General features: G+C 39.4%; 1 protein-coding gene across 2 annotated transcripts in view; it reads right to left on the bottom strand.

Moving 5' to 3' along the window:
• GRM8 (glutamate metabotropic receptor 8) overlaps nucleotides 1-17191 on the bottom strand; it is a 913900-nt gene that overhangs the window by 348258 nt on the left and 548451 nt on the right. The window contains exon 5 of one of the 2 annotated variants that reach the window (XM_064289754.1): nucleotides 552-744. In XM_064289754.1, coding sequence (XP_064145824.1) covers nucleotides 552-744 — 193 coding nt within the window. Of the gene's footprint in view, nucleotides 1-551; nucleotides 753-17191 lie in introns of both variants that reach the window. The other variant, XM_003407246.4, reaches the window with a different exon arrangement.

Raw genomic sequence — 17191 nt, 5'->3', positions numbered from 1 at the left:
TATTAGAAGGTAAACATATACCAACTCCGTAATCATCCACTTTCCTCAAGCCAACTTCCTGTTTAAATAGCTTGAAATCAAGCTTTTCTGAGGAGAAAAAGAAAGAAAGAAAAAGCTGGAAATCAGTTTCCAAACAGAATGTCTACAATCCTTTTTCTAATAACGGCAGGAACATTTTCTAAGAAATTTAATCCATTGTCAGTGGTTCCAGATGAGCCTTCTAAGTTATTTCTGAAATAGCAATATTTAAAGCAAATATTTTGATTGATCCAAAAAAAAAAAAAAAAAAACCCAATTCCGATAGAAGTTTATTTTTAACTTCTACTTCTTTCAGGAAATTAATGGTGGCACACACACACACAAAAAAAATATACTTGAGATTTAAAAGCAGGTGGAAAAATTCTCACTTCTGATTAAAAGGGAAAGTGTATCTAATCCTGTGCTTTCACTCTGCCTGAGTATCTTCTATACATGGGGGGGAAAACGCACCCTGTTGTCATTTCTAAAGTATTTAGAGACAAAAACAACAACACAAAATAGGCATAACTTACCATTAAAATTTACAGCCCGAATGTAACCAAGTAACTCTTTCCCATCAACGGTGCTCATCCGAGGACACAGGCCAACGTACCCTGGGCAGAGATCCTTGTGCAGATTGTGAAGGGCGTAGGCCATGGAATACACAGCGTCTATTACAAATTGGACCTTTCCTTCCTGTTCATAAGAGGAGTCCCGCGCAATGCGCTCCAGCCCTGCAAAACAAAAAGGGGTCCCGTCAATCCCCTTGGTGAGGTTTCAACAAAAGATGGCATCAGGGCTAAGATTTCCATCATTTGAGCCACGTTTAATGGCACAAAACTATTTGATTTTCCGTTCGATTACTAGGCCCAGACTTACTGAGTCAGGTTTTTAAACTCGGCGTTGGATTCTTCATTTGAAAAGAACAGAAAGGATTTCATTAGCAACCAAAGGATATCAAGAAAATTAGAGAAGTATAGTTTCATTAACTTTATTTCCACTTTACTGAGTTCTGTTATATTGTACGTTCCAGTAATTACGTAACATTTCAGTAGTGGCTTGATCTTTTAAGTAAAATGTATATAATGTCGTTTGTCATTCTCGTCGACCTCAAGTCCAGGTGTCCCATCTAATCAGTGGCCTAAAGTGAGGTTTCTGTTGTTTTTTTTTTTTTTTAATCCAAATCTGTTCTTGTTTTGAACGCCCTCTATCCCAAAGCCCTTTCTTCTAAATATTCCATGACAGTATTTCCTTAGAACTTTATCATCTTTACGAAAATTATCCCATTTATTTCTTCTCTTGAATTCAATTTTCTCTTTCAATTTTCTAGTAAAAAAATGTAGATTTCTCAAACTTAATGTCATTCTGAACAATTGTATTTGTGTGTTTAAGGCATATTTCAAGCTGAGAATTGGCTTAGTGTTTATCATCTAATGTGTACAAGAAGCATAGGATTAGAAAAGGAAAATAACATAAGATTTAAAATGGAAAATAAGCTAGAAATCATCTAGAATCCAAAATTCTCATTTTGAAGACGAGAAAACCAAGGTTAAAGCCGCATGGGCTCATAGTGCTGATTTGGGAGGAATTCCCAGATCTCAAGCTCCAAGGCCAATATTTGCTCACTCCCTGGACAAATTTAGTAATTAATGTAACCAAAAGGGATCTCCTATAACCTCCAGGTTGTTGTTAGGTGTCGTCGAGCCGATTTCTATTCATAGTGGCCCCGTGTGACAGAGTAAAACTGAACCATAGGGTTTTCTAGGCTGTGATCTTTACGGGAACAAATCACCAGGTCTTTCTTTGCCCTGGAGAGCCGCTAGGTGGTTTTGAACCGCCAACCTGTCAGTTAGCAGCCAAGCGCTTAACCACTGCACCACCAGGACTACTCACCACTAACCTTACACATCCAATAACATTTGGAGAGACCGAAGACAAACACTTTAAACTTTCCCGTGGATGTCAGTTAGCTACCTTTAATAGTCTTTCAACAAATACTCATTTTCTTTACACTCTACCAAAAACCTACTGCCGTCAAGTCAATTCCAACTCATAGCGACCCTATAGGACAGAGTAGAACTGCCCCATAGAGTTTCCAAGGAGCGTATATCAATTTAAAGAACTGAATTAAAATGTTTTATATGTCCATTTTTTTAAACAACTAATTCTAATAAAATTCTGATAAGACGAATGACTTTCTTCAAGACAAATGCAGTGGTCCATTTATTCACTTATATTCATCCAATCATTTAACAATATTTTTTCTGTTCTCAGTCACTGGGACTCTGCCCTATTGGATGCTCTTAGCTGATTTTCTCTCTCTGCAGTCTTTCATGGTGCTGAATTCTGCCCCTCACTTTTCGACATGCCTTTTCTGATTGGTAGCTCAAATCCCCATTTCCCAAGTCTGCGTCCTCTCTTTTCTTAATTCTCAGAGTCCATTCGTTCTCAAAATCTTAAACTACCATCTATCTCTATGGGCTGGAAGTATAAATTGGAATCCAAAATGCAGGTTATATGGTCCAAAACATTACATTACTTTATAGTAATCAACATCATCCATTTTGGAAAATTTGTTTCCTAGGCATTTCCTGTCACCTGAATGCCAGCCCCACTTTTCCAATTGTCTGTCACATCTCTATACAGGTATTCTGCCTCCACGTCCAACCGGGCTATCATTGTAGGGAATTACGTCATGATTTTTCTAAAGATTCCTATTAAAGGCTTCACTAGTTTGAGAACACAAAGAAACAGGAAAGTACAGTTCTCACAAAGAGCATCTTCAAGGTGCCAAAAGATGTATCTTCTCCTTCAGTCTTCCTTAGCTGCTTGATCTACTCTGTGCTGGTGCACTTTTTGTCTCTTGGGTCCTTGAATAGCACTAGTTGGGCCCAGAATCTCATCAGTTACCTGTGCAAACAGTCCTTTCAGCTTCTGCCTAAAATTTATTTCCCACGGTTTTAAACACAGGGTAGACAACTGATAAATAAATATCAAATAATGGTCACCAAAACAAAACCAAATCTGTTGTGGTCAAGTCAATTCCCATTTATAGTGACCCTATAGGACAAGGTAGAACTGCCCCATAGGGCTTCCAAGGAGTGGCTGGTGGATTTGAACTGCTGACCTTTTGGTTAGCATCCTGAGCTCTTAACCACTGTGCCTCCAGGGCCCCAAAGAATGGTCACAGCGACCAAAAAGATTCAGTTATCTCTTTATAGACCCTTATCAGGTGACCAACTGCTCTGGTTAGTCCAGGACTGAGGGCTTTCTTGGGACATACGACTGAAACCGGGATAACCGTACCAATTGCTATTGAGTCGGTTCCATGTGTGTCAGAATAGAACACCTCCATAGGGTTTTCAATGACTGATTTTTAAGAAGTATATTGCCAAGGCCTTTCTTCCAAGGTGCCTCTGCATGGACTCACACTTCCAACCTTTAGGTTAAGCAGGTAAGCACGTTAACTGTTTGCACCACCCGGGGACTCCAAAACGGAATAGTCCCTGGCAAACCAGGGTGATGGCTTATGAAAAAAGAGGCAAATAACAACGAGATTTAGTGATATAAGACTTTTTGAAAAGCCTACTTCTAGGGCAGGTCCCTAGGACCCAATGGAGAGCACCATGTATTTTGTTTATTTTGTATCACTGAACTTGATAACTGTAAATGAGGACTTTGAGGCCCAGAGAAGTTGTCGCCATGCTCAGGATAGGTTCCTCAGTGCTCCTCCTTAGTGCTCCTCAGTGCTCCTCCAGATTCACCGAATCAGAACCTCCAGGTCTGGGGACAGAAAAAGTCTGTAACCTCAAAGTCTCCCCAGAGATTCTAATACAACTAGCCTGGACTGTGGGGCCGCCTTTTGAAAGCCACCGTTCTATGATATCTCAATTCTTAAAAATATTTACATAGATTTTATGACATTGAAGTATCTAAATAGAAATAATTCTTTGATGGTATATACAACTAAAAAAAAAAATCTAATCAAATCCGTCCCTTTTTCCCACCAGATAAAGAGATTAAAACCAAAAACCCCCACTGCCTTCAAGTCAATTCCGACTCATAGTGACCCTATCGGACAGAGTAGAGCTGCCCCACAGAGTTTCCAAGGAGTGCCTGCTGAATTCGAACTGCTGACCTTTTGGTTAGCAGCTGTAGCACTTAACCACTATGCCACCAGGGTTTCCGATAAAGAGATTAAGGGCATCTAATTCCCAATATCTATAAATCTCAAGGCTTTAGTCAAGTCCTTAGACACACAGAGAGAAGACTAGAGCTGATATCAAGAGACAGAGATAGAGACAGAGAGAGAGGCTAAAAGGCATGAAATGATAGGCAAATTAAAAAAAAAAAAGTATAGAATCAAATGTTTTCCTTTTGGGAGGATGGAAACAGAGCAGAGAGAAAGGAAAGAGAGAGGAGCATGGAGCAACATGGGGAAAAGCTTGAGGCCAAGGCACAAAACAGGGAGTTTTGAAGGATTGGTCCAGAGGACTGGTGGACCACAACTACTGTAGCCTCCACAGGACTAAGTCCAGCACAGCTGGATGGTGAAGGGTTGCCACTGCTGACTACTCTGATGGGGATCACAGTGGACCCAGACACAGCTAGAGAAAAATGTAAAACAAAATTCTAACTCACAAACACCAGACTTACTGGCCGGACAGAGACCGGAGAAACCCCAAGAGTATGGCCCCAGGGACACACTTTTAGCACAGTAATGAAGTCACTCCTGAGGTTCACCCCTCACCCAAAGACCGGACAGGCCCATAAAACAAAACAAGACCAAAGGGGCACGCCAGCCTAGGGGCAAGGACCAGAAGGCAGGAAGGAACAGGAACCCTGGTAATGGGGAACGAAAGTTGGAGAAGGGAGAATGTTGACATGTTTGGGGGTTCTTAACCAATGTCACAAAACAATATATAACTAATTGTTTAAAGAGAAGGTAGTTTGTTCTGTAAACCTTCATCTAAAGTACAATAATAAAAAAAGAAAGATAAAAATAAATTAAAAAAATATATGCCAGGCCAAAAAAAAAAAAGACAAGGAGTTTTGCAAACAAAGACATGTAATGTTTGAGGTTAAGTTGTCCTGTAAATCTCTCTGCTGCAGAAATGCACACACACACACACACTCCTGTGAGTATTATTGTTTGTTTATCTGATTTTTTTTCTCACTTGTGGACCTTAAAGAAAAGGAAGGATTTCTTTGTTTCTGTTAATGTAAGCTAGAGGCAGCCAGCAGCCACGGCATTGGCAGAAAATGCCTAAGCCAAATTGATTCAAAGGAAGCAATAACCAGGAGACTATTAAGGAAATTTTGAAAAATTTCCAAAATCCATGGCCTACATACAAAAACTAGAGATGTATGAATTATTTTAATGCCATCTCAACCTCCCTATCAATCTGTAAAGACATTCCTGAACATTTGATCACTGAGATAAATTTATGTACCACACTTTCCTGATAGATTGTATTAGAGATGCCCTATAACTGAATAGACATACTCTTTCCTAGCTTTTCCTAAGAAAACCCAATTTCAACTTCATGTATAATTGATTTGCATACACTTTCGTATACCATGCTAAATTTAAGTTTTCACTCCTCAAACGATGTATTTCCTCAGCTAGTTATAAACCCCAGTTAGTTTGAGTGAACATTTTCTTTTAAAGTAAAAAGTTCAGGAAACTATCTAACGACCTGTCCTATGAGAATCAATGGACATTATAAGGCTTTTTTCCATAATCAATGTATAAGTACAGGATGACAAACTAGAAGACTGAACTCTATTACTTTTCCTAAATTAAAAGCAAACAAAACATTTGATTTCTTTTCAGACTATTTAGACACTGTATTTCTCTGCTCCCTGACACTTCAAATTTACGGTGACGCTTAAGATTTCATAGCAGCTAGAATCTCTCCCTCACTTCCTGGATCTGATTTCCTCATTCATCTCAAAGAGGAAAGTAGGAAGCTGACAGTGACTCATCACTTAATTGGCTGTAAAATTTCATTATGCTATAGCTTCTAAAGTTAGTGCTAATGTTTTGCAATAAAGTGCTAAATACTGTCAAGGGCTGTGTGTCAGCCGTCCATTTAAAACATCACCGATGGTAAAGTCGCAATGTGGCTTAGTGCACGGCTTAAAATTAACAACATATAGCCAAGTGTTTGTATGGTGGGAGATGAAGTCAGCTTCATAAAGTTTATTGCAAGATTGTTACATGCTTTCATTAATGAAATCTAAAACTTCTGACTATCTCATGTTCCTGGAAAAGGTAGTAAATTCTTACTGGACCAAGCAATACCACATGTACTCCATACATCACAGAGTACGTTGCATCCCCCGTGGTGCAAATGGTTAACGCACTCAGCTGCTAACTGAACGGTTGGAGGTCTGAGTCTGCCCAGAGGCACCTCAGGAGAAAGGCCTGGTGCTCTACTTCCAAAAAAATCATCCACTGAAAACCTTACAGAGCCCAGTTCTACTCAGACACACGTGGGGTCACCATGAGTCAGAGTCGACTAGATAACAATTGGAAAGTAAGAAGTCAAGTCTGGTCAAGTTTGCAAAGCGTTGTGTACTTTACAATATGAGTTTCTAAGATGAGCCTGACGTGAGTTTTAAATACTTTGACTGACACGTCATCGTTGTTGAGCTTTGCTTTCTAAGAATGCCTCATTTCTCAGGCAATAGTTCAGTTTTCTAAATTGAGATGTTAGAGGGCTGTTTTCCTTTTCCTGAAATTATTAAGCTTCTAATGCTAACATAATGACGACCCAATAAACAGCTGGTCAATTCGATACAAAAAATGGAAATCATAACAGTCATTGTGTTCCCGGGAATGCAAACATCCAGTTGGTTGAATTTCTTTATGCATAGTCTCAGCATATGGGAGAAATAATCCCACCCTCTAAATTTGTAGGTTAAAAAGTATTTCTCTTTTGTAGTTCCTCCCTGGCTTTGTCTTAAGCATGCAGCAACTCTCTTAAGTAATTAAATCATTTCCTTGGTGTTTCTGTGGAGAGAATAGTAAGAGAGAAAAAGAAGTTTGGGAACCTACTATGACTAATATGTATATGCATATAGGACCAAATTTAAAAGTCATTCTGAATTCCACGGGAGCTCCATATGTCTCATGATGTGATTAACCAGAGACGAGACAGTCATGATCTACACGGTGCCTCTCTCAACATCACGTGCTGATGCTGTAACTATACAGCATGATGACTTTTAAATCAGTGAGAGCCACACCAAGAGCTGCACCCCTAAAGGCACTAAAAAGTAATCACTATCAAGCTGGTAAGCAGAAGTCATCTTTTACTGAATTTAACTGATTTGGTTTGATTTGAAGGACACAATAGAATCAGAGGGGAGGAGCATGGAGAGGAAACGAACAGGTCCCATCATCCAGGGACATCTCCTGTATACACGATGACAGGTGTGTACCTCCCAAGCTGCAGAGGAACGAAAACATAGGCCCTGGGATGAGGCAGAAAGACAAATTGACCAATGGCGGCAGCTGGCTCTGGGAGAAAGATGACCAACCAGCTGGGTCAAGCAGGGTTCAGGTCCCAGCAGCGTACCTTAGAAGGCATGTGGCCTTGGACACACTTCTGAGCCTAAATCCTGGTCTTTAACCAGGAAATTACCAGTTTACATCACCCTACATGATGGGGTCCCCCATCTCTCCAGTTTCATCTCCAGGTACCCCACCTCGCTCTGCTCCACACTTGTGGGACTACTTTTAGGTTCCTGAAGAGAATATGACATCTCCAACACCCTCCCTCAGGTGTTCCCTCTGTAACTCTCTTCGCTCTTTGCCTGTATTCCTCCTTCTCATCTTCCAAGCCTCAGATAAGATGTCACCTCAAGTTGGGCTGGAATAACGATACTTAATAGGATTTTCAATTTAGCTGCCCAGATTAGATCATGTTGTTGCTGCTGGTAGGTGCCACTGAGTCGGTTCCAACTCATATTGACCGTACAGGGCAGAGCAGAACTGCCCCATAGGGTTTCCAAGGAGAGGCTGGTGGATTTGAACTGCAGTTGGCAACTGAGCTCTTAACCACTTCATAAAAAAAAGAAAATTTTTTTTTTTTAAGCACCTTAAATGCTAGGCTTAAGTACCAAAGATTATTCAGTAGGAAACAGAGAACCATGACTGGTATTTTAAGTTATTTCTCGTAATGATGTGTAAAGTGAATTGAAGCAAGCATAGATTTTTTAATTATTTTTGTTTAATTTTATTGTGCTTTAGGTGAACATTTACAGCATGAATCAGTTTCTCATTCAAAAATTTATACCCATATTGTATAGTGATGTTGGTTGCAATCCCTGCAATGTGACCGCACTCTCCCCCTTTCTACTCCGTGTCCATTCATCCAGTTTTCCTGTCCCTTTCTGCCTTCTCTTCTTGCTTTTGGGTAGGAGTTGCCCCATCTGTGGGGTGTTTTTTTTTTTGCCCCATTTGGTCTCATGTATTTGGTTGAACTAAGAAGCACATCCCTCACATGTGTTATTTTTGTTTTATAAGCCTGTCTAAACTTTGTCTGAAAAGTGGGCTTCAGGAATGGATTCAGTTCTGAGTTAGTAGCGTGTCCAGGGGCAATAGTCTTGGGGGTACTCCAATCTCTGTCAGACCAGTAAGTCTGGTCTTTTTCTGTGGATTTGAATTTTGTTCTACATTTACCTCACCCTCTGTCTGGGACTCTCTATTATGATCCCTGTCAGAGCAGTTGGTGGTGGTAGCCAGGCACCATCTAGTTCTTATGGAGTCAGGGTAGTGGAGGCTTTGGTTCATGTAGTCCTTTAGTCCTCTGGGCTAATATTTTCCTTGTGTCTTTGGTTTTCTTCATTCTCCTTTGCTCCGGATGGGATGGGATCAATAGATATATCTTAGATGGTAACTCATAAGCTTTTCAGACCCCAGACACTACTCACAAAAGTAGGATATAGAACATTTTCATTACAAACTATGTTATGCCAATTGACCTAGATGTCTCCCAAGACCATGGTTCCAGCCCTGAGCCCAAGCAACTCAGTCTCCTAAGGTGTTTGGATGTGTCTAGGAAGCTTCTGTGACTTTGCCCTGGTCAAGTTGTGCTGACTTTCCCTGTATGGTGTGTTGTCTTTCCCTTCACCAAAGTTGACACTCGTCTACTATTTAGTGATTTCCCCTCTCTACCCTCCCCACCCTCAAAACCATGAAAGACTGTTTTTTTTTTCCTATGTGTAAACCTTTTCTTGAGTTTTTATAATAGGGTCTCATATAATAATTGTCCTTTTGTGACTGACTTATTCACTTAGCATAAAGCCCTCGAGGTTCATCCATGTTGTAAGATGTTTTGTGAATTCATCATTGTTCTTGATTGTTGCATGGTATTTCATTGTGTGTATGTACCATAGTTTGTTTATCCATTCACGTGTTGATGGACACTTAGGTTGTTTCTATCTTTTTTTAATTATTATTATGAGTAACGCTGCAATGAACTTGATGTGTATATGTCTATCCATGCGACAGCTCTTATTTCTCCAGGGTGTATTCCTAGGATTGGGATGGTATTTCTACTTCTAGCTTTTTAAGGAGATGTCATATAATTTTCCATAGTGGTTGTACCATTTTACATGCCTACCAGCAGTGCATAAGAGTTCCAATCTCCCTGCAACTTCTCTAAAATTTATTATTTTCTGTTTGTTTTTGGATTAGTGCCAGTATTGTCGGGGTGAGATGATGTCTTAGTCATCTAATGCTGCTATAACAGAAATACCAAAAGTGGATGGCTTTAACAAAGAGAAATTTATTTTCTCATAGTCTAGTAGGCTAGAAGTCCAAATTCAGGGCATCAGCTCCAGGGCAAGGCTTCCTCTATTGGCTCTGGAGGAAGGTCCTTGTCATTAATCTTTACCTGGACCAGAAGCTTCTCTGTGCAGGAACCCCAGGTCCAACTGATGATCTCTGCTCCTGGTGCTACTTTTTTGGTGGTATGAGGTCCCCCTTCTCTGCTTGTTTCCCATTCCTTTCATCTCTTGTAAGATAAAAGGTGGTGCAGGCCACACTCCAGGGAAACTTCATTTACATTGGATCAGGGATGTGACCTCAGTAAGGGTGTTACACTCCCACTCTAATCCTCTTTAACACAAAATTACAATCACAAAATGGAGGGCAACGACATAACAGTGGGAATCATGGCCCAACCAAGTTGACACATATTTTTGGGGGACACAACTCAAACCATGACAGATGGTGTCTCATTTTAGTTGTGATTTGAATTTCTCTAATAGGTAATGATCCTGAGCATTCCTTCATGTGTCTGTCAGCTGCCTGAATATCTTCTTTGGTGAAGTGTTTGTTTGATTTGCCTGTTTATTAAACTGGATTATTTGTCTTTTTGTCATTGAGATGTTGAAGTATTTCGTAGATTTTAAAGATTGGACCCTTGTCAGATATACTGCAGCCAGTAATTTTTTTTCCCATCTGTAGGTTCACTTTTTACTCTTTTGGTGAAGTCGTTTGATGAGCACAAGTATTGAATTTTTAGCAGCTCCCAGTTATCATTATTATCTTCTGATGTTTGTGCATTGTTAGGTATGGTTTATATTGTATTTATGCCATGTTATTAGGGCCTCTAGTGCTATCTGTATTTTTTCTTCTATGATCTTTACCGTTTTAGGTTTTCTATTAGGTCTTTGATCCATTTTGAATGAGTTTTTGTGTAGAGTATGAGGTATGGATCCTGTTTCATTTTTTTACCGGTGGACATCCAGTTATGCCAGCACCATTTGTTAAAGAGGCTGTCTTTTCTCCATTTAATGGACTTTGGCCCTTTGTCAAATATCAGCTGCCCATAGGTGGATGTATCTATGTCTGGGTTCTCAATTCTGCTCCATTGGGCTATATGTCTGTCATTGTACCAGTACCAGGCTGTTTCAACTACTGTGGTGGTGTAGTAAGTTCTGAGATCAGGTAACGTGAGGCTTCCCACTTTGTTCTTCTTCTTCAATAATGGAAGCTAGCATAGATTGAAGGTACAGATAAAAGTTGGGCAGAAGGAGATGCAGAGGGCAGAAATAGGATGAAAACTGTGGAAATGAAAATAGAAATGAGGAAAAATATATTGCAGATGTTAAGTTCACAGGGGTTGGCCACTTGTTAAAATATAGAGGTGATGGTTGGGGGCAATCAACAGCTCAGGGATTTTGAAGCTAAGTAGTAGAGTATTGCCACCATTAACAGAATTGGGAAAATCAGGTAAAAAAGAAGATTCAGTTTATGACATCTCCCCAAGCACATCAAGACCTCAGTTCAAAAGGCTGATTTCTCTCTCTCTCTCTATTTTTTCATGAAGAAACCAGCCTGTAAAGATCCTGGGACAACTCTACAGGGGAGCAGGAATAGCTAGAGCAAAGGCCATTCAAAATTGATTATGCAAAAGACTGATTTTTTTAACATCCTATATTGTTTCTTTCATCCTTGGAGCTAGTATGGACATTATATATATATGTTAAGTTAAAGAATAAAAGGCTTTAATGTTTAGAGTAAGCATGTAACAGTAATACGCTTGATCATTTATTTACAACATTCCAATAATTTAAGCCCCCTTGTTTGGGGTAAAGTACCTTATGCAGTGCTATGGTATGACCAACGGCCTGAGAAGTTGGAAACATGAGTTCTAGCTCTAGCGCTACAACTTTGGGACTTTGGCCAAGTCATGATCTCGCTAGCATTCATGTTTGCCTCAGTAAAAATGAGAATATTGAACAAGATGATCTGTCAGGGTCCCTTCCACCTCTAAAATTCTTGTATTCTTGGGCACGTTCTCTTTTCTAGCTGCTTCCTGCTTACACTCGCTAAGATCACAGAAAGATTCCATAAGGGTACAACTGAGCAAACATTAACCAAAAACCAATTTTTGCCATTGAGTCGATTCCATTTCATAGTGACCCTACAGAACAGAGCAGAACTGCCCCATAGGGTTTCCAAGGCTGTAAATCTTTATGGAAGCAGACTGCCATATCATTCTTCCTAGGAGCAGTTGGTAGATTGCAACCCCTGACCTTTTGTTTAGCAGCCAAACTTTTAACCAATGCGCTACCAGTGCTCTTGGACAAAGCACTACTAAGCCCAATTCTCTAGAACAGTTGAGAATATCCAGTACCTGGGCTCCTGTTGAACACCAGAAATTCTCACTGAGACCATCCTTCATTTTTCTCCCTGCACGCTTGGTACTGGCTAACTGCAGCGCCACGTTTTCGTTATTCTGAGACTTCAGCCAAACATTGAATCTGATTCCTCACCAAGGAAAAAAAGTCTTCAGTTCTTTCTTATTTTGATGCAGTGATTACAAGAATCAGTTATGTAAAATAACGTCAGTATAGTGAAAAGGAGGAGAAAGGGCATAAATAGTTCAAATGGGCAGGGCGCTTGATGAGTATTATCCCTTTAATCATCACATAGAGTTATTATTATCCACACCTTACAAATAAAGGAACAAAGACCCAGATAGTTCAATAATTTACCTCAGATCACAGATATGACAGTAAATGTCAATATAAAGTCAGGTTTAACTCAAAACCTCCACCATTAACTACTACTTCCTCCTCTTCTGTGAAATTGCCCTTTACTCTTCCAGCTTAGACTTTCCTTTTGCTTCTCCAAACTCCTAAACAACCTTCAGCACTAGACACATGATTGGCTTCTCCCCTAAAGATTAAGTTGTAAGCAGTGGCTCTGTGTATGTATGTATGTATGTATGTGTTCAAAGAGAATAGTGGAGCAGGAATTAAAAATATTATGAAATAATATAAACATTTATAAAAATACTGATTAATGAATGCTAACAAATATTAAAAAATGACAATATAGTGCATTTAATATATTAAAATATACCAAAAAGTAGAATAAGTTTCTATAACATTTTAGATATTCTCTGAACTACAAAAAAAAAAAAATTCTTGTATATAAATTTCAACCATATACCTGAAACAAAAGCAAATGTTATTGCAGGTGTATGGCTGAAATTAAGTGAGATGATTTGGGTATTTGCAGTGAAAGCAAAAGCTATTAAAGCCAATACATTTGTATTTATTAATTGGGTATTTTAGCCTTGGAGGGTGTTTGTGTGCGTGTATTTTATTCATGTATAAAATTTCTCTAGAAAAATAACAATAACAAACTCAAGAGAGAATTCTACACCTAAGGCTCTGCTGTTTGTGCCAGCGCTTCAAACCAGTTCATTCTGGTTCGAACCCCTGCTGAGAATGTGCATTTCTAACAAGCTCCCCAGATTGTGGTAAAGATACTGGTTAGAGACCAATTCTGAGACCAGGGCTTCAAAATAAACTGATTCCCCAGGTGATTCTTTTTTTTTTTTTTTTTTTAATTAACTTTTATTAAGCTTCAAGTGAACGTTTACAAATCCAATCAGTCTGTCACATATAAGTTTACATACATCTCACTCCCTACTCCCACTTGCTCTCCCCCTCTTGAGTCAGCCCTTTCAGTCTCTCCTTTCGTGACAATTTTGCCGGCCTCTCTCTCTCTCTATCCTCCCATCCCCCCTCTAGACAAGAGTTGCCAACACAATCTCAGGTGTCCACCTGATATAATTAGCTCACTCTTCATCAGCATCTCTCCCACCCGCTGACCAGTCCCTTTCATGCCTGATGAGTTGTCTTCGGGGATGGTTCCTGTCCTGTGCCAACAGAAGGTCTGGGGACCACGGCCGCCGGGATTCCTCTAGTCTCAGTCAGACCATTAAGTTTGGTCTTTTTATGAGAATTTGGGGTCTGTATCCCACTGATCTCCTGCTCCCTCAGGGGTCCTCTGTTGTGCTCCCTGTCAAGGCAGTCATCGATTGTGGCCGGGCACCAACTAGTTCTTCTGGTCTCAGGATGATGTAGGTCTCTGGTTCATGTGGCCCTTTCTGTCTCTTGGGCTCTTAGTTGTCGTGTGGCCTTGGTGTTCTTCATTTTCCTTTGCTCCAGGTGGGTTAAGACCAATTGATGTATCTTAGATGGCCGCTTGTTAGCATTTAAGATCCCAGACGCCACATTTCAAAGTGGGATGCAGAATGATTTCATAATAGAATTATTTTGCCAATTGACTTAGAAGTCCCTGCAAACCATGTTCCCCAGACCCCCGCCCTTGCTCCGCTGACCTTTGAAGCCTTCATTTTATCCTGGAAACTTCTTTGCTTTTGGTCCACTCCAACTGAGCTGACCTTCCATGTATTGAGTGTTGTCTTTCCCTTCACCTAAAGCAGTTCTTATCTACTGATTAATCAATAAAAAACCCTCTCCCACCCTCCCTCCCTCCCCACCTCGTAACCACAAAAGTATGTGTTCTTCTCAGGTTTACTATTTCTCAAGATCTTATAATAGTGGTCTTATACAATATTTGTCCTTTTGCCTCTGACTAATTTCGCTCAGCATAATGCCTTCCAGGTTCCTCCATGTTATGAAATGTTTCACAGATTCGTCACTGTTCTTTATCGATGCATAGTATTCCATTGTGTGAATATACCACAATTTATTTACCCATTCATCCGTTGATGGACACCTTGGTTGCTTCCAACTTTTTGCTATTGTAAACAGAGCTGCAATAAACATGGGTGGGCATATATCTGTTTGTATGAAGGCTCTTGTATCTCTAGGGTATATTCCGAGGAGTGGGATTTCTGGGTTGTATGGTAGTTCTATTTCTAACTGTTTAAGATAACGCCAGATAGATTTCCAAAGTGGTTGTACCATTTTACATTCCCACCAGCAGTGTATGAGAGTTCCAATCTCTCCTCAGCCTCTCCAACATTTATTATTTTGTGTTTTTTGGGTTAATGCCAGCCTTGCTGGTGTGAGATGGAATCTCATCGTAGTTTTAATTTGCATTTCTCTAATGGCTAATGATCGTGAGCATTTTCTCATGTATCTGTTGGCTGCCTGAATATCTTCTTTAGTGAAATGTGTGTTCATATCCTTTGCCCACTTCTTGATTGGGTTGTTTGTCTTTTTGTGGTTGAGTTTTGACAGAATCATGTAGATTTTAGAGATCAGGCGCTGGTCGGCGATGTCATAGCTGAAAATTCTTTCCCAGTCTGTAGGTGGTCTTTTTACTCTTTTGGTGAAGTCTTTAGATGAGCATAGGTGTTTGATTTTTAGGGGCTCCCAGTTATCAGGTTTCTCTTCATCATTTTTGGTAATGTTTTGTATTCTGTTTATGCCTTGTATTAGGGCTCCTAGGGTTGTCCCAATTTTTTCTTCCATGATCTTTATCGTTTAGTCTTTATGTTTAGGTCTTTGATCCACTTGGAGTTAGTTTTTGTGCATGGTGTAAGATATGGGTCCTGTTTCATTTTTTTGCAAATGAATATCCAGTTATGCCAGCACCATTTGTTAAAAAGGCTTTCTTTTCCCCAATTAATTGACACTGGTCCTTTGTCAAATATCAGCTGCTCATACGTGGATGGATCTATGTCTGGGTTCTCAATTTTGTTCCATTGGTCTATGTGCCTGTTGTTGTACCAGTACCAGGCTGTTTTGACTACTGTGGCTGTATAATAGGTTCTGAAATCAGGTAAAGTGAGGCCTCCCACTTTCTTATTCTTTTTCAGTAGTGCTTTGCTTATCCGGGGCTTCTTTCCCTTCCATATGAAATTGGTGATTTGTTTCTCTATCCCCTTAAAATGTGACATTGGAATTTGGATCGGAAGTGCTTTAAATGTATAGATGGTTTTTGGTAGAATAGACATTTTTACTATGTTAAGTCTTCCTATCCATGAGCAAGGTATGTTTTTCCACTTAAGTATATCCTTTTGAATTTCTTGTAGTAGAGCTTGTAGTTTTCTTTGTATAGGTCTTTTACATCCTTGGTAAGATTTATTCCTAAGTATATTATCTTCTTGGGGGCTACTGTGAATGGTATTGATTTGGTTATTTCCTCTTCGGTGTTCTTTTTGTTGATGTAGAGGAATCCAAGTGATTTTTGTATGTTTATTTTATAACCTGAGACTCTGCCAAACTCTTCTATTAGTTTCAGTAGTTTTCTGGAGGATTCCTTAGGGTTTTCTGTGTATATAATCATGTCATCTGCAAATAGTGATAACTTTACATCTTCCTTGCCAATCCGGATACCTTTTATTTCTTTGTCTAGCCTAATTGCCCTGGCTAGGACTTCCAGCACAATGTTGAATAAGAGCGGTGATAAAGGGCATCCTTGTCTGGTTCCCATTCTCAAGGGAAATGCTTTCAGGTTCTCTCCATTTAGAGTGATATTGGCTGTTGGCTTTGCATAGATGCCCTTTATTATGTTGAGGAATTTTCCTTCAATTCCTATTTTGGTAAGAGTTTTTATCATAAATGGGTGTTGGGCTTTGTCAAATGCCTTTTCTGCATCAATTGATAAGATCATGTGGTTTTTGTCTTTTGTTTTATTTATGTGATGGATTACATTAATGGTTTTTCTGATATTAAACCAGCCTTGCATACCTGGTATAAATCCCACTTGATCAGGGTGAATTATTTTTTTGATGTGTTGTTGGATTCTATTGGCTAGAATTTTGTTGAGGATTTTTGCATCTATGTTCATGAGGGATATAGGTCTATAATTTTCTTTTTTTATAATGTCTTTACCTGGTTTTGGTATCAGGGAGATGGTGGCTTCATAGAATGAGTTGGGTAGTATTCCGTCATTTTCTATGCTTTGGAATACCTTCAGAAGTAGTGGTGTTAACTCTTCTCTGAAAGTTTGGTAGAACTCTGCAGTGAAGCCGTCCGGGCCAGGGCTTTTTTTTGTTGGGAGTTTTTTGATTACCGTTTCAATCTCTTTTTTTGTTATGGGTCTATTTAGTTGTTCTACTTCTGAATGTGTTAGTTTAGGTAGGTAGTGTTTTTCCAGGAATTCATCCATTTCTTCTAGGTTTTCAAATTTGTTAGAGTACAATTTTTCATAATAATCCAAAATGATTCTTTTAATTTCACTTGGTTGTGTTGTGATGTGGTCCTTCTCGTTTCTTATTCGGGTTATTTGTTTCCTTTCCTGTATTTCTTTAGTCAGTCTAGCCAATGGTTTATCAATTTTGTTAATTTTTTCAAAGAACCAGCTTTTGGCTTTGTTAATTCTTTCAATTGTTTTTCTGTTCTCTAATTCATTTAGTTCAGCTCTAATTTTTATTATTTG

Source organism: Loxodonta africana, chromosome 8, assembly GCF_030014295.1.
Source record: "Loxodonta africana isolate mLoxAfr1 chromosome 8, mLoxAfr1.hap2, whole genome shotgun sequence".
NCBI lineage: Eukaryota > Metazoa > Chordata > Mammalia > Proboscidea > Elephantidae > Loxodonta > Loxodonta africana.
This window is presented reverse-complemented; position numbering and strand designations above follow the sequence as displayed.